The sequence below is a fragment of the Oryctolagus cuniculus genome, chromosome 20, assembly GCF_964237555.1.
Source record: "Oryctolagus cuniculus chromosome 20, mOryCun1.1, whole genome shotgun sequence".
NCBI lineage: Eukaryota > Metazoa > Chordata > Mammalia > Lagomorpha > Leporidae > Oryctolagus > Oryctolagus cuniculus.
The window spans coordinates 20432017-20454516 of record NC_091451.1 but is presented as its reverse complement, the minus strand read 5'-3'; the positions used below and the strand labels follow the sequence as shown (position 1 = coordinate 20454516).

The window sequence follows — 22500 nt, the reverse complement described above, 5'->3', positions numbered from 1 at the left end:
CAGTCCTGGTTATTGTGGCCATGTAGAGTGAACCAATGGAAGGAAGACATGTGTGTGTGTGTGTGTGTGTGTGTGTGTGTCTCCCTCTCCCTCTGTCATTCTGCCTTTGAAATAAATAAATCTTGAAATAAAACCCAGTGGGCCAGTGCCATGGCTCACTAGGCTAATCCTCCACCTGCAGTGCTGGCATCCCATATGGGCACCAGGTTCTAGTCCCGGTTGCTCCTCTACCAGTCCAGCTCTCTGCTATGGCCCCAGAGGGCAGCGGAGGATGGCCTAGGTGCTTGAGCCCCTGCACCTGCATGGGAGACCAGGAAGAAGCTCCTGGCTCCTGGCTTTGGATCGGTGCAGTGCTGGCTGAGGCAAGGCAGCCATTTGGGGAATGAACCAACGGAAGGAAGACCTTTCTCTCTCACTGTCTAACTCTGTCAAATAAATAAAAGAAAAAAAAAAAAAGAAACAAAACCCAGCTAGAAGGAACAATGATGTTCAGATTTTATTTCCACTGCAATTGGAAACTTGATCTGTTTTTTCTTTTTCTTTTTAAAAATTTATTTATTTTATTTGAAAGGCAGAGTTACAGAGAGACAGGGGCAGAAGCAGAGAGAGGGAGAGAGGTCTTCCATCTGCTGGTTCACTCCCCAATTGGCTGCAATGGCCAGAGTTGTGCTGATCCAAAGCCAGGAGCCAGGAGCTTCCTCCGGGTCTCCCACATGGGTGCCGGGGCCCAAGCACTTGGGCCATCTTCTACTGTTTTTCCAGGCCACAGCAGAGAGCTGGATCATTAGAGGAGCAACAGGGATTCGAACATCCCATATGGGATGTCGCCACTGCAGGCAGCTGCCTTACCCGCTATGCCACAGCGCCGGCCCTTGATCAGTGTTTTTTTAAAGATCGCGCTGGCTTCTCTGGAGCAATGTGTGAAACATCTACTAGATTAAAAATCTAAAATTCTTGTAAAAAAAAAAGTTACATAGCCAGGGGCCGGTTGTCCAAGGGGAAACCTTCCAGGTCCAGAAGGGGGCGCTCTAGCCGTCGGGTTGGCCTAATCCACCCTGGGCTCTCTTTGGTAGGTTTCGGAGAGGTCGGTCGCTTCCGGGAGCGATGCGTCCTCTCTATCCGCCGCCGTCTCTGTGGTCGCCGGGGCCCCGCCCCTCCCGGGCCGGCCGCGAGCGCCTCGGACTCTGCCCGGAGCCGACCCGGGGACCGCAGTGATCGCTCGCTAGTAGGACTCGGGGTCATGGCGGTCCCGGGGCCCGCGCCTGGAGCCGGCGCCAGGTGAGCAGGCGGCTGGGAGGCGAGCTGGGTCTGGGGCGTCCTGCCCGGGGATGTGGCGGCGGACGCGCCCGCTCCGCCGCGCTGAGCCCCCTTCCCGGCTCAGGTGGCCGCGCAGGGCGCCCGCCCTCCTGTGGGATCCGGGGCTGCACTGCCCCGCTGCTGCCCCTCAGCCTTGGCGCGGAGTCCGTCGCCGCCTGCTCCCTGCTTGTGGGCTCTCGCCTTCGCAACTGGCATTCTCTGGGTGCGCAGGACTGATGGTGCCAACCCCTCCTTTTATGATCGTCCTTGCGGTTCTGTCCCCTTCTCTCCCCTTCTCAGACACCCACCGCCGTGCTGTGGTGAGGGAGGGTTTTTACAGTCACCTTTAAAAGTTACCCTAAAAACAGTGACTTTGAATTTATAGAAATGGTAATATGCTGTGATTAAAAAAATTTACCTCCAGTTTTTTGTTTTTTTTTTTTTTTTTTTTTTTTTTTTTTTTTTTAAGATTTATATATTTATTTCCAAGGTAGAGTTACAGAGAGAGAGAATCTTTCGTCTGCTGGTTCACTCCCCAAATGGCGGCAGTGGCCGGAGCTGGGCCAGGCGGAAGCCAGGAGTCAGGAGCTTCACCCAGGTCTCCTACTCAGGCCATCTTGCGCTGCTTTCCCAAGTGCATCAGCAGGGAACTGGATTGAAAGTGGAGCAGCCTGCGGTGAAGCCGCCGCCTGCAGTGCCAGCATCCCACATGGGCACCGGTTCGAGACCTGGCTGCTCCACTTCCGATCCAGCTCTCTGCCATGGCCTGGGAAATCAGTAGAAGATGGCGTGCACCTGTCCTGCACCTGTGTGGGAAGACCTGGAGGAAGTTTCTGGCAACTGGGACTCGAACCTGTGCCCATATGGGTGCCGGCCCCCACGTTGTGTATTTGAGGTCATCCTGTGCTGTGGGGCACTCTGGTTCTCACTTGTGGGTGCTGTGTGGTGCCACTCTATGTGCATAGACCTCTTCCTTCCTCCCTCCCTCCCTCCTTCCATTACAGAGAGAGAGAGTCTTCCATCCACTGGTTCACTCCCCAAATGGCCGTAATAGCTGGAGCTGAGCTGATCCAAAGCCAGGAGCCAGGAGCTTCTTCTGGGTCTTCCACAGGAGTGCTTGAGCCATCTTCTACTGCTTTCCCAGGCCGTAGTAGAGAGCTGGATGGAAGTGGAGCAGCCGGGACTTGAACCAGCGCCCACATGGGATGCCGGTGCTGCAGGCCGGGACTTTAACCCTCTGCGCCCCATAGACCTAGGTTGTTTCCAGCTTTTCGCCACCACAGACCGCAGTTCAGGAGCATTCTGGCAGGTGTGTCCCCATGGTCACCTCTGATCTGCTGGGTTGTTCCCTGGAGCACTTACACCCGTTTGTACATCCCAGCAGAAGGTTCCAGTTGCCCGTATCATTTGGGCTTGTCTGGTCTGGAGAGTGCCGATCTCGTGGCTGCAAGGTGGTCTCCCCCTGTGTTCACGTTCCCGTGTCGGTTAGCCATCTGCTTTTCCTCTTTGTGAATCGCCTGTTTATATCCTTTCTCGGCTTCCTGGTATGCAGGAACAGGTTGTGTGCTGTGGATTCAGTTTGTGTTGCTTTTACACTGCACGTAGCTGCTCCAGCTCTTTAAGACACTGTGTTGAACAAAACTATTTAATCATAATGAAATTAAATCCATCAGTTTTGCCTTTATTATTTGTGGATCGGGGATCCGATTGGAGGACTACTTTCTCACCTCGGTATCATTTGGGTATCTCCATTCAGATATTCTCCTGGCTGGAGCCATGGCTCAATAGGCTAATCCTCTGCCTGCGGCACCAGCACCCTGGGTTCTAGTCCCGGTTGGGGCACCGGATTCTGTCCCGGTTGCTCCTCTTCCAGTCCAGCTCTCTGCAGTGGAGGATGGCCCAAGTCCTTGGGTCCTGCACCTGCATGGGAGACCAGGAGAAGCACCTGGCTCCTGGCTTTGAATCAGCGTGGTGCACTGGCTGCAGCGCACCGGCCGCAGCAGCCATTGGGTGAACCAATGGAAAAGGAAGGCCTTTCTCTCTGTCTCTCTCTCTCTCACTGTCTGCCTGTCAAAAAAAAAAAAAAAAAAAAAAAAAAAAAAAAGATATTCTCCTGCATTTCCTTGTGTTAATAATGTTACATCTCCCCCACCCTTCCCCCTGCCATTATCAGTATCTGGAAACCCGGTTTCTGCATGGCCCAGCCCCTCTGCAGGACGGTGCAGGGAGGCCTAACAGCAGCTCCCTGAGGCCTCACTGCCCGCCTGGCCGTCCCTCTGCCTCTCTGCTTCAGGCCCAGGTTAGATCTGCAGTTTCTGCAGCGGTTCCTGAGGATACAGAAGGTTCTGTTTCCCTCGTGGTCAGCGCAGAACGTCCTGATGTTCCTGACCCTCTTATGTGTGGCCCTGCTGGGTGAGTGAATGCGGCCGGGGAGGGGGACGGAGGTAGCGCCCTGGTTCTGGGTCCCCCTCCGCCTCTCTAGCGTGTGGGTGAGTGGGAGGGGAGTCTTCTTATTAACCCCTACCACGGACTTCTGACTCCTCGCCCTTGCCCTAGAACAACTGGTCATCTACCAGGTTGGCCTGATCCCCAGTCAGTACTACGGGGTCCTGGGGAGCAAAGACTTGGATGGGTTCAAGGCCCTGACGTTCCTGGCTGTGGTGCTCATCGTTGTCAACTCCTCGGTAAGGCTCCCCCTCCGGTCCAGTGCCGGTGGAGTGCCCAGACCTCCTCCAGGAAGCAGGAGGCAAGCCGCGAGGCTGTGTCCCCTCCCCTTTCTGGGAACTAGGAGGATGCTGGTTGCCCTGGGGGATTGGAGCCTAGACAGGGCATTGATCTTCCTGTTGGCACACTCTGGACCATTCTCTCCCGTGTTTCCATCTCCCAGGGCTGGACCACGAGGTTTGGATTGAATTCAGCATTTAGTGGAAATGGGCATTGTCTGTTTCATTCCCAGACCTCCTGCTTTAGGGAGCTCAGAACACTTTTTTTTTTTTTTTTAATATTTATTTATTTATTCGAAAGGCAGAGTTACAGAGAAGCAGAGAGAGAGAGGTCTTCCATTCTCTGGTTCTCTCCCCAAATGGCCACAATGGCCAGAGCTGGGCTGATCCGAAATCAGGAGCCAGGAACTTCTTCCAGGTCTCCCATGCGAATGTAGGGGCCCAAGGACTTGGGCCATCTTCTGCTTTCCCAGGCCACAGCAGAGAGCTGGGTGGGAAGAGGAGCAGCCAGCCGGTACTAGAACTGGCGCCCATATGGGATGCTGGTGCTTCATTCCAGGGCTTTAACCCGCTGCACCACAGCGCCAGCCCCCCCACCCTTTGTTCAGTTGGCTAAAGCCTTCTCATTTTTCTTTCTTTTTAGTTTACTAAGATTTATTTATTTGAAAGGCAGAGTTACAGAGAGAGAGAAAATCTTCCATCCACTGCTTTATTCCCCAAATGGCCACAACGTCGAAAACGCTGAGGAAGGAACTGCAACTGGGTCTATCACGTGGATGGTAGGGGCCCAAGTCCTTGGCCCCTCTTTGGCTGCTTTCCCACAGTAGCAAGGAGCTGGGTCAGAAACAGAGCAGCTAGGACTAGAACCAGTGCTCAGATGGGATGCTGGCGTCATAGGCGGCTGCTTAACCCACTGCGCCTCAATGCCCGCGCCCTGCTCGGGTCTCAGTAGACCTCCATCGTCACCTCTTCAAGTCCTCAACTTTCCCCTGTTTCCCTCCGCCACGCCGTCCCTCTCTGTACCCGAGTGTCCTCTGCCGTAGCATGCCGCAGCATGCCGCAGCCCTCACCCGGGTTTCCCGGCGGCATCCTGAGCTCACCGCCGTGTCCCAGTGCTCAGCGCGTTGGTGCTCCACAGACAGCAGCGGAAGACCCTGCCGCTCTTCTCTGCCGGGCTCTGCCGCCTGTTTTCTTGGAGAAACTGCTTCTCATCCTGCTCCAGCTGCTTTGGATGGGCCTTTAGCCCACACGCACTTATCACATCCTGAACCCCGTTGCCAGCATCAGGGCCAGGGAGGAAGAACATTAGTGGGATGGGCAACGTGGCCCCAGCAAGGCAGGCACCTGTGGGAGCGCAAGGGCCTTGCCTTGGTTGGGCCTTCGGATTTGCAGAGGGAATGAACCCGCGGGTGAATGAGGAAGGGAGACTCCTCTGTAAACAAGAAAAGTGCTGAGTGATCAGAGGGGCCGGGCCGGTCAGCAGAGGCTTCCTGCCAGCCCTGAGCTTTGAACCGAGACTCGCAGGAAGCCAGCTCTCCCTCCCCTCCCTTCCCCTTGCCTCCCCCACCGCACAGCTGAAGAGCTTTGACCAGTTCACCTGCAAGCTGCTGTATGTGAGCTGGAGGAAGGACCTCACCGAGCACCTGCACCGCCTCTACTTCCGGGGCCGCGTGTACTACACCCTGAACGTGCTGCGGGATGACATCGATAACCCGTAGGCGCCTTCCCTGTGCTCATGCCCCTGTGCGTGACCCTGTCCGTCTGGTTTAGCCCTTGGGAGGCCGGGCGGCAGGCCCCAAGGAGATCGTCTGCTTTGGTTACTTATAGATATTGCGCACAGAGGCCAGGCAGGGTGGTGGGGTGGCGGGGTGGGGGTGCTTTGCTGAGGCTGCCTGGAGAGGCTGCAGCATTGAGAACAGGAGCTAAAACAAGGAGGCCAGGAGCAGCTCCCTTTTGTCCGGTTCATACCCTGGGTGGCCAGGGAGGCCCCCTGGAAGACAGTGACCTTGCTGGAAGACCAGCCCTGGGCTTTTCTGCAGGGAACAAACCGACTGCAGGCTAGGATTCAACTGGCACCTCCCAGCTTGCAGCTCGTACACTGCGCCCCAGGTCCCCTTCTGTAAGTTGAGGACGACAGTAGTTTCTGTTTCAGAGGATGAAGGGCTGGGGTTCGGGTAGCCCCGAGCACAGAGCCCGACACATAGCAGGTGCTCCCTGGGAGTGAGGGATGGCCAGTGACTTGCCCAGGGCCACTCAGTCTCATCACGAGTAGCAGTCAGTGTGGCCCTGGGGGTGAGATGGGACCTCGAGGCGGCCTTTCTTCAGCTCAGACCAGCTTTGCAGCAGAGACCCTGGGCAGGCGGCCGCAGCTTCCACCCTCAGCCCCTTATGGCGGCTCAGCCGCCCAGCTGGAATGGAGCAGGCTCGGGCTCAAAGCAGAGAAAGTAGGGAGAAGGGAGATAGCAGGGCCAGTTTTCCTGACCATCCAGAGAGAACGGCTGCCTCCCCCTTCAAGTGTCCTCTGGCTCTGCTCAGGGCTGGCGCAAGTCCCCGGGTGCTGGAGCCTTGCAGTCTCACTTTTTCTGAGGCACTGTAGGAAGCTGCTGCCCGGAACCCTGATGAAGGCGCTGAGGGTTAGTTGCTCCGGAAAACCAGCCTTCCCTGGGTCCTTCTTCCCGCCGGGTACCTGCTGGCGGCGCTGGAGGGCGAGGTTGGGAGAAGCGGTCAGGTCTGTGCAGCCCGAGGTCCAGCCCCTGTGTCGTCGCCCCAGGGACCAGCGCATCAGCCAGGACGTGGAGCGGTTCTGCCGGCAGCTCAGCAGCATGGCCAGCCAGCTGATCATCTCCCCCTTCACCCTCGTCTACTACACTTACCAGTGCTTCCAGAGGTGAAGCCTCTCCGCCCTCAAGGTCGCCTGGGGTGGGCATTGGCTCTCCCAGGTCAGGTCCGAAGGAGGCCTCCCTGCCCGCCCGCCCACCTGCACCCCAGGGTGTCGTCCTATGGCACGTGCTCAGGCCCAGCTCTGCCTGTTGCCCTCTGCTGTTTCAGCATCGTAGGGATCCTGGCACTTTGACAGCTCTCACTGAATGTCAGGTGTCCCCCCCGTAGGAGCAGACGGGGCTGCTGAGATGAGACGAGAGGGGAGGCGTCCCGGCTGGGGCCTGTGGGGATATGGGGCACCCCTCACTCTTCCTCGCCCTCCCTCCCTCTGCCTTGCAGCACAGGCTGGCTTGGGCCCGTGAGCATCTTCGGGTATTTCATGCTGGGGACCATGGTGAACAAAACTCTGATGGGGCCCATTGTGACGAAGCTGGTGCAGCAGGAGAAGCTGGAGGGCGATTTCAGGTCAGTCTCCCTCCCCGAGCTCTGGGGCCCCGCAGAGTGGTCAGGGGGTGGGCTCTGGGTGCACACGGCCTGAGTGTGATCGTGGGTGAGGTCTCCCCTCTAAGCTTCCATTTGCTCACCTCTGAAGTGAGGGTGGCCCGGCTGCCTGCCAAGAGACTTGTGAGGCTGAGTGGGCTCGGACGGGACATGCTGAGGACGGTGCCACCGCGGTCATTATCTCCCGGCCTTCTCACACGCTTCTGGTCTAAGTGTCCTCTCTCGCGTCAGTAGGCTGTGGCAGTTGGTGGGCTCAGGCCTGCTCTGTTTCTTGACGTCCTTCAGGCTGGGCACCGAGAGGAGCAGGCGCAGTGGGCAGAGATGCACCTGCGCAGCAGCAGCCCTGCCTCTGCAGAGCCCCTGCAGCCAGAAGGCCCTGGCACGTCTCATCCCTGTGCTAGGCCCAGGGAGGGGGGTCAGGGCAGCCACATGTTCGTTTTGGTTTTTAAAATTTTATTCATCTTTTTAATTTATTTTTAAGCGTATTTATTTCGGGGGCAGTTAAGATGCTGCCTGGGATGTCCGCATCACACATCAGAGTGCCTGGGTCAGGTCCTGGTCCCTCTGCTTCCTGCTAACACACATCCTGGGCGGCAGTGGTGGCGGCTCAAGTGTTTGGGAGACCCCAGTTGAGTTCTGGGCTCCTGACTTCAGCTTGGCCCAGCCCTGGCTGTTGCAGGCATTTGGGGAGTGAAGCAGCAGATGGAAGAAGATCTCTTTCTGTCTCTCTCTGCCTTTAAAAAAGAGAGGAAGAAAATACATAATTCAGACTCCAAATGTATTTACTTATATGAAAGGGAGCTGCCATCCACTAATTCACTCCCCAGAGGACTGCAGTGGTAAGGGTGGGGGCTGGGGAGAGCAAAGCCAGGTGCTGGACAGTTGTGTGCCACGTGGGCGCAGGAACCCCATTACTCGAGCCGTCACCACTGCCTCCCGGCTCTGCATCAGCAGGAGGTGAGTATTGAACCCAGGTACTCTGGTGTGGGACAGGGACAAATGCCACTCCCTGCCCCTGCAGCCACAGCTTGGAGGGTTTATCTGGCCTGGGAAGAGGGGGTCTTCATCCAGGTCTCTGATGGGGAGGGGCCGGGACTTCCCATCGCCAGCACCCTTTCCCCGTCTGCCCAGGTTCAAGCACATGCAGATTCGGGTGAACGCAGAGCCTGCTGCTTTCTACAGGTGAGTCTGCAGGGGTCATTCCCTTTCTCCCTTGCAGAGCTGATCTTACCACCACCTGCCACTGCTGAGCCCGGTGGCTGAGTGTTGGCTGTGACCCTCTGCCCACGCCTGCCCATCGCGTAGGGCCAGGGGCCGGCCCCTGGACCGGGTGGTTCCTTACAGGGGCCGGCTGTGGTTGGTGGGCCGGCACGGACCCGAGAGTCAGAGAACGCGGTGAGGGCTTCGTGGTCCGTGCTGATGGCTGGGAGGCATCTTGTGCCCGTGGCTTTCTGTCTGCGAAGTGGCCTTCTGCTGGTGCCCGACGCCCATGGCTGAGCCCTGGTCTCGGCAGCGTGGGAGGGGATGGGAGCCTCTTAGATCTGGAGACCGTCTCTCCACGCTGTCCAGGTGGACCCGGCGTCCGGTCTCCTGTGACAGTGTGTGAGGTCCATCCTTCCCTCCGGTGCCCGGGCAGGGCCCTGTGCCCAGTCAGTGTCTGCACCCATAGCGCAGGCTCCAGCGGGTTGTGCTTAGGAAATGGAAGCTACTTTTTGGATCGCCTGTACTTAGGGGTAGATCCGATTTCCCGGAGTTCTTTGCTTTTCTGCCCCGCTCTGTGGCAGTGTGCAGCCAGCACCTCCTTGGGAGCACCAAGAATAGGAATCTGAGCAGGTGCTGGGCCCCAGGCTGGGCAGGGCTGCTCTGGGCTCTGGGGGGAGGCACATTCGTTCCTGGAGTCCCCGATGGCTGCGTCTATGCCTCTCTGCAAAATCGGATTGACTGCTCTGAGTATTTTTTTTTAATTTATTCGAAAGTCATAGTTACATAGAGAGAGGAGAGACGGAGAGTGGTCTTCCATCCAATGGTTCATTCCCTAGATGGCTGCAACGGCCAGAGCTGCGCCGATCCAAAGCCAGGAGCCAGGAGCTTTTTCTGGGTCTCCCATGTGGGTGCAGGGGCCCAAGGACTTGGGCCATCTTCTACTGCTATCCCAGGCCACAGCAGAGAGCTGGTTCAGAAGAGGAACAGCCAGCACTAGAACTGGCACCAATATGGGATGCCAGCGCTTCAGGCCAGGGAGTTAACCTGCTGAGCCACAGTGCCGGCCCCTGCTCAAAAATATTTATTTACAGAAAGAGAGCTTCTATCCACTGGTTCACTCCCCAAGTGTCCCCAACAGCCAGAGCTGGGCCAGGACAAAGTCAGGAACCAGGAGCTTCATCTGAGTTTCCCACATGGGTGTAGGGGCCCAAGCACTTGGGCCATCTTCCGCTGCTTTCCCAGGTGCATTAGCAGGGAGCTGGATTGGAAGTGGAGCAGCTGGGACTCGAGCTGGTGCCCATGTGAAATGCCAGCGCCCCAGGCCATGGCTTAACCTACTGTGCCAAAATGCCAGCCCCTGGATATTTTAACAGCAGCTCTCGGGGCACTGTGACATAGCAGGTACAGCTGCCGCCTGCAGTGCCAGCATCCCATATGGGTGCCGGCTCAAGTCCCGGCAGTTCCACTTCCTATCCAGCTCCCTGCTAGTATGCCTTGGAAAGCAGTAGAAGATGGCCCACATCCTTGGGCCCCTGCAGCTGCTTAGGAGACCTGGAAGAAGCTCCATGGTTTGGATCAGCCCAGCTCTGGCTTTGTGTCTCTCTCTGCCTCTCTGTAACTTTACCTTTCAAATAAACAAATAAATCTTTAAAAAAAATAGCAGCTCTGAAACACTGATGGCCACTCATATATCTGACACTTTATATTTGGAAACTTTTTTAATTAAAGATTTATTTAAAGAGCAACAGAGAAAGAGAGAGAATCTTCCATTCCCTGGGTCACTCCCCAGATGTCCACAACTGCCAGGACTGGGCCAGACTAAAGCCAGTTGCTCAATCTGGGTCTCCCAGGGCAGCAAGAATCCAAGTACGTGGGTCATCACCTGCTGTCTCTCAAGTGTATCAGCAGAAGGCTGGTTTGGAAGCACGGAGTAGCTGAGACTAGAACCAGGCGCTCTGATAATGGGATACGGTGTCCCAGGTGTAACCCACTGTGTCACACTACCCACTGCTACTTGGAAACTCTTCATTCTTAATCCAACCTGTTACGTAGACATTGTTAGCTCCATTTTACAGATGAGAAAACTGAGGCTCAGGCTTGAGTAGCCTGCAGGGTCACCAAGTTAGTAACTGGCCAGAGCCAGGATTTGTACCAGGTCTGGCCAACTCTAGAGGTTGTGTCGTTTCCACGGACATTGCCATGAGGAATGAGTGGAGCCATGAGTGGGTGCTGGTGGCAGGAACGGTCTGAGGCCAAGATCACGTGGATGGGCTTGGTCCCCAAGGAGGATGTGATGAGGGGTGAGGGCCCCACCTGGCGGAGCCTCTGCAGGCCTGGTGGACATCTCAGCTTTCCTCATCAGAGCTGGGCACGTGGAGCACATGAGGACCGACCGCAGGCTGCAGAGACTCCTGCAGACCCAGAGGGGGCTGATGTCCAAGGAGCTCTGGCTGTACAGTAAGCAGAGGCCCCCAGGCGGGGAGCACTTCCCTTCCCACAGCCCTGCGTCCGCTCCCAGGGAGAGCGGGGCCAGGCTGGCTTCTTCCTGTGCCGGGGCCTCTCACACAGTCTGTCTTCTGCAGTCGGCATCAACACCTTTGACTACCTTGGCAGCATCCTGAGTTACATTGTCATCGCAATCCCCATTTTCAGTGGGGTCTATGGAGACCTGAGCCCCACAGAGCTTAGCGCGCTGGTCAGCAAGGTGAGAGCCCCTCCTGGTGACCCCCGATGCTGTCCCCTCGCCCCTTGGGCCAGCGCTGGCTCCGTGGAGCCCACACCCACTGCGCTCCTTCCTGCCCAGAACGCCTTTGTGTGCATCTACCTCATCAGCTGCTTCACCCGGCTCATCGACCTGTCCACCACGCTCTCAGACGTGGCCGGGTACACTCACAGGTGAGCCTGCACCCTGTCCCCCTGGTTCCCAAGCAGAGTCCATGCAGAAGATGGAGCTGAATGAGGAGTGGAACAGAAAAACCCACCCTGGACTGCGTACATGCAACACAGAAGTTGTTTGGCTTTTGCCTGGGCCCCCTTGGCTCTGGCTCAGGTTCTTACTTCCTGTCCAGGATCGGGGAGCTTCAGGAGGCCCTGCTGGACATGTCCTTGAAGTCACAGGACTGCGAGATCCTGGGCGAGAGCCAGTGGGACTTGGACAAGTGAGTCCTGGGCTGGGCCAGAGGGTGGGAGCTGGGAATGCAGGCTGTGGGGGCGCCCAGCGCAGGCTGCCCCTGGAGCCCTGCCCTTCCCTGGCCACGGAGCAGGGTGGGAAGGAGTCGGTGTGAACGCTGCATGCTGTGCCAGGCGCAGCCCGAGTGTCGCAGTCACTGCGCTCGTTTACGTCACTCCCTCCGCTGGCAGAGGTCACACACCTGCCGGGCCCAAGATGACAAAAGACCAGTGCACACCTCTGCTCTTCCTCTGCCTCCCGCCGAGCTCTGGCCCCTGCCCCTTTGCTCGGGGCGTGTCTGTCCCTGAGATGCCTTTAATCCAGCATCTTCTCAGCTCTGGGTGCTGCTGACCGCCCTGTGCATCAGGATTTCTCCTCCCTTTTCTTGGGCAAATCACTTCCTGTGGTGCACCTCAGGGTCCTGACCTCTAAGCAGGGGACACGGATGGAGTCTTCCTCCTGGGGTGGCTGTGAGGCTTAGGTGTCACTGTCCGTGGAAGGTGCTCCGACAGTGGCCACGTAGTGAGTGTTCAGAAACGCGGAGGTGGCCGCAGCAGTGGAAACACCCTCGGGACGCCCGGGTGTGAGTCCCAGCTTCCCGCGGATGCTCACCCTGGGAGCACTGGGTGTTGGCTCAAGCATTGAATCCCTGCTGCCCGCACGGGAGACCCAGACCGAGTTCCTGGCTTCTGTCTTCAGCCTGTCCAGCCTTGGCTGTTGTGGGCATTTGGGGATCATCAGTGGGTGGAAGATCTCTATCAGTCTCTGCCTGTCTTTCAAATAAGATGGGAAAAAATGGCTGTTCATTTAAATTCACCAGAAATAGATTTTTTTGAATGAAAACAGTCTGAAATCATTTTTAAAAAAGATTTATTTATTTGAGAGGCAGAGTTACAGAGAGGAGAGACCGAGAAAGTCTTCCATCTGCAGGTTCACTCCCCAAATGGCCACAATGGCCAGAGCTGGGCTGATCCACAGCCAGGAGCCAGGAGCTTCTTCTGGATCTCCCACGTGGGTGCAGGGGCCCAAGGACTTGGGTCATCTTCCACTGCTTCCCCAGGCCACAGCAGAGAGCTGGATAGGAAGAGGAGCAGCTGGGACCCGAACCAGTGCCTATATAGGATGCAGTGCTGCAGACAGACTTAGCCCATTAACGCCATAGCACCGGCCCCCCAAAAATCATTTTTTTTTAAAAAACGAACACTGTGTGGCCAACTCTGTCTTAGGAAATGAAGCACTGATGTTGCCCCTTTTCAAAATGAAAGTTGTGCACCTGTGAGCCCAGAGGCTGGGGTGAGGGCGGTGTTCTTGGAGAAGACGGACATCCATCGAGTGTCTGGCATTCGGTACTCCCAGCTGCTCCCCGGTCTTCCCGTCACACCGTGGCACCACGAAAACACACCAACATTAGCGTTACACAAAGTCAGCTCTTGCCCACCCTGGGCAAGTAGCTTAGTTCCTGCCCAGTGGGGTGACAGCTGCGACTCAAGGACTCTGAGGCTCCATGCCTCACAGAAGGCGGCCCCCTTGCCCTTCCTGTGTGCCCTTCAGGGCTTCTTCCAATGTCACCACCCCTTTAACCTCCGAGGTAGTGCTGTTCTGCCTCCCCGTCCTGGGGATCGGAGCTTCAACACAGCCCCTAACAGCCCCCAGGCCGGAAGTGATGTCTCCAAAGAGAAGCCCCTCCCCATGGCCTTCTCTGACCCCAGGGCCCCTGGGTGGCCAGCAGCAGAGCCCGCAGACGTGGCCTTTGTCCTGGAGCGGGTCTCCGTCTCCGCCCCCTCATCCGACAAGCCACTCATCAAGGACCTGAGCCTGAAGATCTGCGAGGGCCAGAGCCTGCTCATCACGGGCAACACGGGCACGGGCAAGACCTCCCTGCTGCGGGTGCTGGGCGGCCTGTGGGCCAGCTCGCGGGGTAAGCGGGGCCTCCCTGGGGAGAAGAGGCAATCGCCATCCCCAGCACGTCCCCGGATGGAGCTGTATGGGGGGCTCTGCAGGCTCGGTGCAGATGCTGGCGGAGTTTGGGCCCCACGGGGTACTGTTCCTGCCACAGAAGCCGTTCTTCACCGACGGGACCCTGCGGGAGCAGGTCAGCCTTGTGGGCCGCATCCCCCCCAAACCCCCTGCTGCAGTGGGCAGCAGAGTGGTCCATCCCGGGAACTCTGGCTCTGAGAGCATTGCAGTGGGCATTCGTGGTTGGACTTTGAGCAGCTCCTGGGGCGGGTAGATTGGGGGGGGGGGGATCTGCAGATGAGATATCGCCCGTTTGTTGAGCACGAAGCTGGCTTCTGGGCCAGCCTCCCTCAGACACGCAGCGAAGGCCGTGGGGGACCTGCCCCGGGCCGTCTGCTGGCGGGGCCTCTCCCGCTGGGTCCCCCGTCTCTCCTACATCCCCAGGCGTTCGTGGGAAGGCTGGGTGGTGCGGCCCCGGCCCCGCTCGCCTTCCCCAGGCCACCGTGTGTTTGTTTTCAGGTGATTTACCCGCTGAAGGAGATCTACCCGGACTCAGGTGAGCTGCTGTTCCTTGCGGCACGTCCTGCATCTCGGCTGTCCCTGCTCTGCTTTGCCTGACCAGGCCTCCCTGTGTGCCTTGGCCAAGGCCCCAGCCACGCTGCTGGTTTCGGTTGGGTCCCCTCTTCCACCTGCTGACTGTCCTGGGCTCTGAGCCCCAGCCTCACCTTGTTCTGTCTTCGCCTCCTTGTGCAGAGGCGCCCGTCGAGGAGGGGAAGTGAGTACTTCCATCACCTGCCCCTCCCTTCAGCAAGTGGGCTCACCTGTCCCTGGCGAGCCTCAGCCCAGCATTCTGTGGCTGCTGCCCCTCCCACCCGTCTGTTCTGGCCCGAAGGAGCTGATCTGTTGAGGAAGCCGTCTCTGTTTTGCAGGTTCTACTGATGATGAGAGGATCCTAAGGTTCTTGGACTTGGCAGGCCTGGTAAGTGGGGGCAGGTCCCCAAGGACCCAAGCCCACCTGGGAGCACTGGCCACAGGTCAGTGCTGGCCCAGCTGAGCTGGGCCTGCTGCTGCTGACCCAAGACTGGCAGAGTGGGACTAGAAATCGGCTGTGAGAGCTGTGGGCTGGTTGTTTTGTTTTGTTTTGGTTAAGATTTATTTATTTGAAAGAGTTACAGAAAGAGGTAGAGACAGAGAGAGAGGTCTCCCATCTGCTGGTTCACTCCCCAGATGGCCGCAACGGCCAGAGCTGGGCCGATCTGAAGCCAGGAGTCAGGAGCTTCTTCTGGGTCTCCCACGCAAGTGCAGGGGCCCAAGCACTTGGGCCATCTTCTACTGCTTTCCCAGGCCATAGCAGAGAGCTGAATTGGAAGTGGAGCAGCCAGGACTAGAACCGGTACCCATATGGGATGCCGTTACTGCAGGCGGCGGCTTTACCCACTACGCCACAGTGCCTAGAGAATTTCCAGACCATCTTGAATGGGCTGTGTTGCTCTGGGCTTTACTGTCACACGCTCCACGGAGTCTGAACAGTGCAGTTGGTGGCGTGTTCCTCTGCCTGCGCAGACTGCTCTCTCGGCCCCCACCTCAGTGCGCCCCATGGGTGTGAGGTGCGCCCCAGGGGTGTGTGTGTGTTTGGAGACCAAGGGAGGATTCCCCAGAGGGCGGGAAGCAGGGTCCAGCCCTTACATGGAATTTGTGCCATTGGGTCTGTTGCAGTCCAGCTTGGTGACAAGGACAGACGGTCTGGACCAGCAGGTGGATTGGAACTGGTAGGAATGGTGTGGGGGTAGGGGAGCTCCAGAGCTGTCTCCCCCATGAGAACCATGCATCCTGGGGGTCCTGTTCCTGGCCCCTAAGTCTGCTCCATTGGGTACAGGTTTTGTGCCCCTTGAGAACAGAATTTTGGCCTCACCTTTTGTGGGCATCAGGGGCGTGACTGAAAAGGGTGGGGCCTCTGGGGGTCACCCCCTCCGCAGAAAGAACTTCTAGCCCAGACCCCGTGGAGGCAAAGGCCAGCCGGCTCCTCCCTTCAGCAGCCACCCCCTCCCCTCAGGTACGATGTCCTGTCTCCAGGGGAGATGCAAAGACTCTCCTTCGCCCGGCTCTTCTACCTGCAGCCAAAGTACGCAGGTGAGGCGCGCCCTGCAGCCACACATGCGCACACCTGTGCCCGCCTGGGTGTGTCTGTGTCCCGTGCCCAAGAGGGGCAGTGGCTGCCACCCCCCGAGCAGCCGGAGAGAGAACGTAGCGCTGACTGCAGCGGTCGGAGGCCGAGAGCCAGCTCCCCCAGGGCTGAGATGGTGGCCCCTCAGCTCTGCCGTCAAGGGAGCAGGCCTCCCGAGCCGTGCTGGCAGAGGTGGGCAGCTGTGCCCTACACAGCGACCCTGGCTTGCATTGGCTAGGCGGTCCCAGGGCAGGCGGGGTTTGTCTTTAGGAAAGTGAGGGATTTCCCCTGTGCTCACAGGAGGATTCCCTAGGCTCTAGAGGCCCCTCCTCTCCCAGGGGCCCGGCTGTGGCCCCGGGCTGAGTGCGGGTTGGAGACCAGAGGCCGCAGGGCAGGGCTGAGGTCTTGCACTGCTCCTGCGTTACCCCACGCAGTTCTCGATGAAGCCACCAGCGCGCTGACGGAGGACGTGGAGGGCGAGCTCTACCGCATTGGCCAGCAGCTGGGCGTGACCTTCATCAGCGTGGGCCACAGGCGCAGCCTGGAGAAGGTGCGGGGCTCGCGGGCCGTGGGGGGGTGGCGGCAGGCTGGCCATCATTCCCCGGCCCCAGACGCCTGACCCTGCGTCGCGGTCTCTCCTAGTTTCACTCCTTGCTTCTGAGGCTCTGTGGAGGAGGAAGATGGGAACTGAGCAGACTCAAGGCGCCATGAGGCTGAGGACGGGACTGGCCCCGGGCAGGCCAGCTGAGCTCCCGGTGGGTGCACGGCAGGCGAGGCCTATGGGGGAGCCCTGGCCGGGGCGGCCCAGGGACAGGCCTCCATGCTTGAAGTGCTGATTCCTTACACATTACTTCAGCCCCTGTTGGCTGAAGGAAAATCGGAGCGTGTGGGATCATGAGGAATTTGCAGGGTCAGGGTGGAAAGAATACTGGCCCTGGAGTGAAGAGATTCAGCTCAGGTTTGCAACTGTAATGAACTGACCATGGAAATTTTATATAAAAAAGTATTTTTGCAGCTCTGCCTTCTGTGCCTCTGTGTGACAGAATCATCTGTGTTCTCTGCTCTCCCGGGAGCCCGGGGGCAGGAGCACTGCTCTCCGCCCTGGGCTGCAGGCTCCTGCAGGCCCTGTCCCTCCACCTGTCGCTTTCTGGCTGTCAGCAGCCTTGGTACCTGAGCCAGGAGCCTCAAGGGCCCTCTTGTCCTTCTTATCTTAATCCAGATAAGAATAAATCCCTTTCCCTTATCAACTAAAGTAAGCTTTGGCATTCTCACACATAACCCACTTTAGGGATCAACAATAACAAACCAGATAGAGGAGACAGTTACTGAACCGGAGTCCTCACCCAGAGTCCCATTGTCTGTGCATCACCCTCATGATTTTTTTTTTTTTTTTTTTTTTGCCAGATGCCTGTATTTTTTATGACATAAGTGATGTAATTTTTTTTATTTGACAGGTAGAATTAGACAGAGAGAGAGACAGAAAGATCTTCCTTCCATTGGTTCACCCCCCAAATGGCCACCATGGCCAGCACTGCACCCATCCAAAGCCAGGAGCCAGGTGCCTCCTCCTGGTCTCCCATGCGGGTGCAGGGGCCCAAGCACTTGGGCCATCCTCCACTGCCTTCCCAGGCCACAGCAGAGAGCTGGACTGGAAGAGGAGCAACCAGGACTAGAACCCAGTGCCCATATGGGATGCCAGGGCCGCAGGCGGAGGATTAACCTAGTGAGCCATGGCACCGGCCCCAGATGTAATGTTTTTAATTATGAATTTTTAAAAATTTATTTGAAAGAGTTACAGAGAGGGAGAGACAGATTTTCCATCCTCTGGTTCACTCCCCAGATGGCCTTTATGGCCAGGACCAGCCCAGGCCGAAACCAAGAGCTAGGAGCTTCTTCCAAGTCTCCCACATGGGTGGCAGGGACCCAAGCACTTGGGCCATCTTTCACTGCATTTCCCAGGCCACTAACAGGGAGCTGGATTGGAAGCAGAGCAGCTGGGACTCACACTGGTGCCCATATGGGATGCTGACATCACAGGTAGTGGCTGTACCTGCTGTGCCACAACGCTGGCCCTGACAGAATTTTTTTTTTTTAAGATTTTATTTATTTGAGAGGTAGAGTTATAGACAGAGAGAGAGAGAGAGAGAAAGGTCTTCCATATGCAGGTTCACTCTCCAAATGGCTGCAACAGCCGGAGCTGGACTAATCTGAAGCCAGGAGCCAGGAGCTTCTTCCGGGTCTCGCACTGGATGCAGGAGCCCAAGTGCTTGGGCCATCTTCTACTGCTTTCCCAGGCCACAGCAGAGATCTGGATTGGAAGAGGAGCAGCTGGAACTCGAACCATATGGGATGCCGGCACTGTAGGCAGAGGATTAACCTACTGCACTTCAGCACCAGCCCCAACATGATATTTTTAAATAATTTTTTATTGAAATGCAATTAAGTTTTTTTATTTGAAATTTTTAAAAGATTTTTTTATTTGGGAGAGTTACAGAGAGAGGGAAAGACAGGAAGGTCTTGCATCTGCTGGTTCACTCCCTAAATGGCCACAGCAGCTGGAGCTGAGCCGATCCAAAGTCAGGAGCTTCTTCCAGGTCTCCTACACAGGCACAGTGAGGAGTCTCCCACTTGGGCCAGCTTTTTTTTTTTTTTTTAATATTTATTTATTTATTTGAGAGGCAGAGTTACAGAGAAGCAAAAGCAGAGAGAAAGAGATCTTCCACCTGCTGGTACATTCCTCAAATGGCCTCAACAGCCAAAAGTGGGCCAATCCAGAGCCAGGAGCTTCTTCTGGGTCTCCCATGCAGGTGCAGGGGCCCAAACACTTGGGCCATCTTCTACTGCTTTCCCAGGCAGAGAGCTGGATCGAAGAGGAGCAGCCGGGACTCTAACTGATGCCCATATGGGATACCAGTGCCGCAGGTGGAGGCTTAACCTACTATGCCACAGTGCTGGCTCCTTAATTTGAGTTTCTAAAATTAGTTATTTAGAGAAAGACAGAGCTCCCACCCTCTGGTTCACTCCTCAATTGCCTACAACAGCTTGGGCAAAGCCAGGAGCCTGGAACTCCATCTGGGTCTCCCATGTGGGTGTAAGAACCCAGCTACTTGAGCTGTCAGGGTTCTGCTATCCAGAATCTACATTAACCGGAAGCTGGATTCAGGAGCAGAACCAGATGCTCCAGTATGGGACAGGCATCTTAACTGCTAAGCCAAACATCCATCATAAATGCATTTTTATTTTGAAATTTATTTATTTTCACTTTATTCAAAAGGCAGGGAGAAATTTTCCATCGACTGTTTCACTCCCCAAATGCCCACACCAGCCAGGGCTGAGCCAGGCAAGAGCCAGGAACTGCATCTGGGACTCGTATGTGGGTGGCAGAGACCCAGGCAGTTGAACCATCACCCTCTTCCTCCCAGAGTGCGTATTTGCAAGAAGTTGGGTCAGAAGCACAGTAGACAAGACTCAATCCAGGCATTCAAACATGGGGTACAGGTGGCCCAAGCAGCAACTTAAGGACTATGCCAAACACCTGTCCTTAAGTGCATTATTCTTTAAGATCGATTATTTATTCGAAAGGCAGAGTTAGAAAGAGAGACAAAGAGATCTTCCATCCACTGGTTCAGTCCCCAGATGATAGCAATGACTGGTCCTGGACTGGGCGGAGCCAACCTCTGCTGCTTTCTCAGGTTTATTAGCAGGGAGCTGTTGGGGCTGGTGCTATGGCGTAGTGGTTAAAGCTGCTGTATGCAGTGCCAGCATCCCATATAGGTGCCAGTTCAAGTCCTGGCTGCTCCACTTCTGATCCAGCTTGCTGCTAATGTGCCTGGGGAAGCAGTGGAAGGTGGCCTGAGTACTTGGGCCTCTGCCACCCACGTGGGAGACTTCAGTGGCGTTCCTACCTCCTGGGTTTGATCCAGCCCAGACCTGGCTATTGCGACCCTCTGGGGAGTGAACCAACACATGGAAGCCATGAACTGGCACTCAGAGATGAGATACAGGCATTCAAAGCAATGGCTTAACTTGTTGTGCCATTGCACTTGCCCAGGATTGGCAGTTATTTAATACATGACTGTTAGCAAGTAAAATGAATTCCAGTGTGGGACTGCAGGCCTTGGGCTTAGGAAAGCGCTGCCTTGAATGAAATGTCACCCGCGTGGCTGGCATGAGACCTCGGCGTCTGTTCTTACTCAGCTCCTCCCCACGAGGATGCCAAGGTGTGTGTGCAGGTGCCAAGCTGAGAGAGAGCTCAGGGAGGCCCACGCAGCCCTCAGCCACAGCTTCAAGGTGGAGAGGGCCAGGCCGGGGCCGGGCTGGCGTCTGCCTTAGGAGCTTCCCAGCGCGGCACCTCCCAGCCGTCCTCGGCCCCTGTTCAGAGCCCCCTAGCGGCAGGGCCGCCTGCCTGCAGGCAGCGCTCCCGCGGGAAGTTCCCGGGTTAGGAGAAACCCAGCCCTGACGTCCACCCGCTGGGCGTGGGTCTGCAAAGTGTCGTGAGGGAGCACAGCCTTTCTCGCCTCTGGTTTCTGTGCTCTTGTCAGTGTCGCTGAAAGCTCCCACAGCCTCTCGGTGGCAGCCTCCTTCAACGCAGCCTTTTTCACAAGCTCCGCCGCTGGCAGGGTATTTGCGGGACCCAGTGCACGCTCCTAACTCAGGGTCTCCGTGCTTGCCCCTCCCTCGGCCTCGAACAGGATCCCTGTGCCGTTTCTGCCCTCAGCACCCAGCCTTCTCCCTCGCAACGACGCCGGGGACAGTGCTCGGGGGGCCGCCGCCGCCCCCGTGTCCTCCGATGAGTGCACAGGCACCTGCAGGAAGGCTGGTCGGTCCCGTGCCACGCGTGGTGCATTGCCGTGCTGCCCCCAGAACGCGAATGGAGCGGGGGTGGCGCCACCGCGCACGTCCGTCTTGCAGGGAGCTGGACTGCGGGACCGGGCAGCAAGAATCCTGGGAGCTCTTGCGGCCTCCTGCACCCGAGGCGGCGCAGACCCAGTGCAGGAAGCGAACGTCTCCTCCAAACCCAGGTTAACCAGATTGAGGAGTCAGGTACAGAACGGGGCATTTGGCCCCTTTTCTTCCCTCTCTCACTTGCTGTCTGTCCACCGTGTTGACCCAGCAAGCTGGCCTTGGCCGGGTACACAGTGTCAGGGCGTGGCTGTTTGGCCTAGCAGTTAAGTTACTGCTCGGGATGTCGGAGTCTCTGGGTCTGAGTCCCAGCTCCACTCCGGGTTTCAGCTTCTCACTAATGTCCACCCTGGGAGGCAGCAGGTGACGGCTCCGTTAGCTGGGTCCCTGCCACCCACGGGAGAGACCTGGACTGAGTTCTTGGTTCCCAGCTTCTGCCTGGTCCAGCCCCAGCTCAGATGGATCAGCACAGTCAAGATCGCCATGGTGGGTGTCACCTTAGCTTCTGCTCAAACACCCGAACCCCCGTGAGCACGGCCCCTGCAGGGCTCTGACACTTCCTCCGCCCGCCCAGCACCTGCCAACACGTCTCTCAGTTGCTCCGGCTCCTCGCAGAGCAGTGGCCTTGAGCTCTGGCTGGTGGGGTGCAGGCCCACCCTGCCAGACATGGGGTCTTTGAATCCTTGCAAAACAAAATGAGCCAGGACCAAGCCTGGGAGCTGGGGGCCCGGCCAGAGGGGAAGGAGGTGACGGGGGAGGGGGCTGTCACCATTCAGCTTGGCACTTGTCTTGTGTGTGGATTGAAAGACAAGTTTTTGCACCAAAATAGATAACTTTTCAGACCGTTCTCCATGAGGTACCCCCGCATTCTCTTGTTCATAACCACACCCGTCGGTGTACTGGATTCCTGTGGTGTCACCCCAGCTGTAGAGCTCCTTGCTGGCTTTGGCTTTTCAATATTTGTTTCTACTTCGAGCAGGTCGAGGCTGCTCTGGTTTACCCCCACTGGGGCCCTGGAGAAGAAAGAAGTGAGCTTTTCTTTCCAGTTCACTTCCGAGGCCACAGCCCTCACCTCTTCCTTGGCCTTGTCAGCAGTGGGGCGGGGGAGGGGTGAACAGCGGCCTCGTGGGCCTAGGGCGTCTTCCTGTGACAGGGACTCCCTGAGGTCCTCAGCCTGGCCCTGCCACAGTGGGGGAAGAGCCGTGCAGAGAAATCGAGGGGCCCCTGGCTCGGGGTTGGGGGGATGGGAATGCGGCCAACAATCAATGAGACTACTTAGCATCAGGAAGGATTGATCTGTGCCGAGGAATTAATGGGGCAAATCACTGCCCCATCACTCAGCGGAGCTCGCCTGGCCCCGGGGCTTCTGGAGTTGAGGAGCAGCCAGGCAGGAGAGACCCCTCAGGGGAGACCCACGTAGGAAATAGAAGGCAGGAAGCACCAGGGCACAGAGCCAGTAGAGGCCATGGCACCTGACCCGGTCGGTTCCCCTGAGGGTTGGGCTTGGGTCCCTGGATGACCAACTGGGACACTCGCAGAGTGGACCCTGGGAGTTAGAGACAGGGACACGGCAGCCTTGCCTGAGTCAAAGAAGCATCTGTGTTTCCCCTGCAGAGCACCAACTGATTTGTTTTATTAGGGGGCAGGCACTGTTTCACGGCAGGTTAAGCCATCACCTGCAACACTGACATCCCATATGACAGCTG

General features: G+C 57.2%; 1 protein-coding gene across 6 annotated transcripts; it reads left to right on the top strand.

Moving 5' to 3' along the window:
* Positions 1-1120: 1120 nt before the first annotated feature.
* On the top strand, positions 1121-16906 carry ABCD4 (ATP binding cassette subfamily D member 4). Of its 6 annotated transcripts, none has more exons than XM_002719583.5 (19): positions 1121-1278; positions 3590-3708; positions 3853-3980; positions 5594-5733; positions 6790-6906; positions 7239-7364; positions 8532-8582; positions 10966-11060; positions 11186-11307; positions 11407-11498; positions 11672-11761; positions 13482-13690; positions 13773-13864; positions 14248-14284; positions 14658-14707; positions 15445-15497; positions 15782-15858; positions 16327-16442; positions 16535-16906. In XM_002719583.5, exons 1-19 carry the CDS (start codon positions 1241-1243, stop codon positions 16601-16603), a joined length of 1821 nt encoding a protein of 606 aa, XP_002719629.1. In that variant the 5' UTR covers positions 1121-1240; the 3' UTR covers positions 16604-16906. The 6 variants fall into 6 exon arrangements, with proteins under 6 accessions (XP_002719629.1, XP_008270274.1, XP_051682205.1 ...); XM_008272052.4 differs by having other exon boundaries at positions 13419-13690; XM_051826246.1 differs by lacking the exons at positions 1121-1278; positions 3590-3708 and adding an exon at positions 6059-6138 and having other exon boundaries at positions 5594-5762; positions 13419-13690.
* The last annotated feature ends 5594 nt before the right edge of the window (positions 16907-22500 follow it).

Coding starts and splice junctions, on each gene's coding strand:
- ABCD4 (XM_008272052.4), top strand. CDS start 1,241: ATGGCGGTCCCGGGGCCCGCGCCTGGAGCCGGCGCCAG. Junction 11,762..13,418: donor AGCCAGTGGGACTTGGACAA/GTGAGTCCTGGG, acceptor AGCCCCTAACAG/CCCCCAGGCCGGAAGTGATG. Junction 14,708..15,444: donor TCTTGGACTTGGCAGGCCTG/GTAAGTGGGGGC, acceptor GGTCTGTTGCAG/TCCAGCTTGGTGACAAGGAC.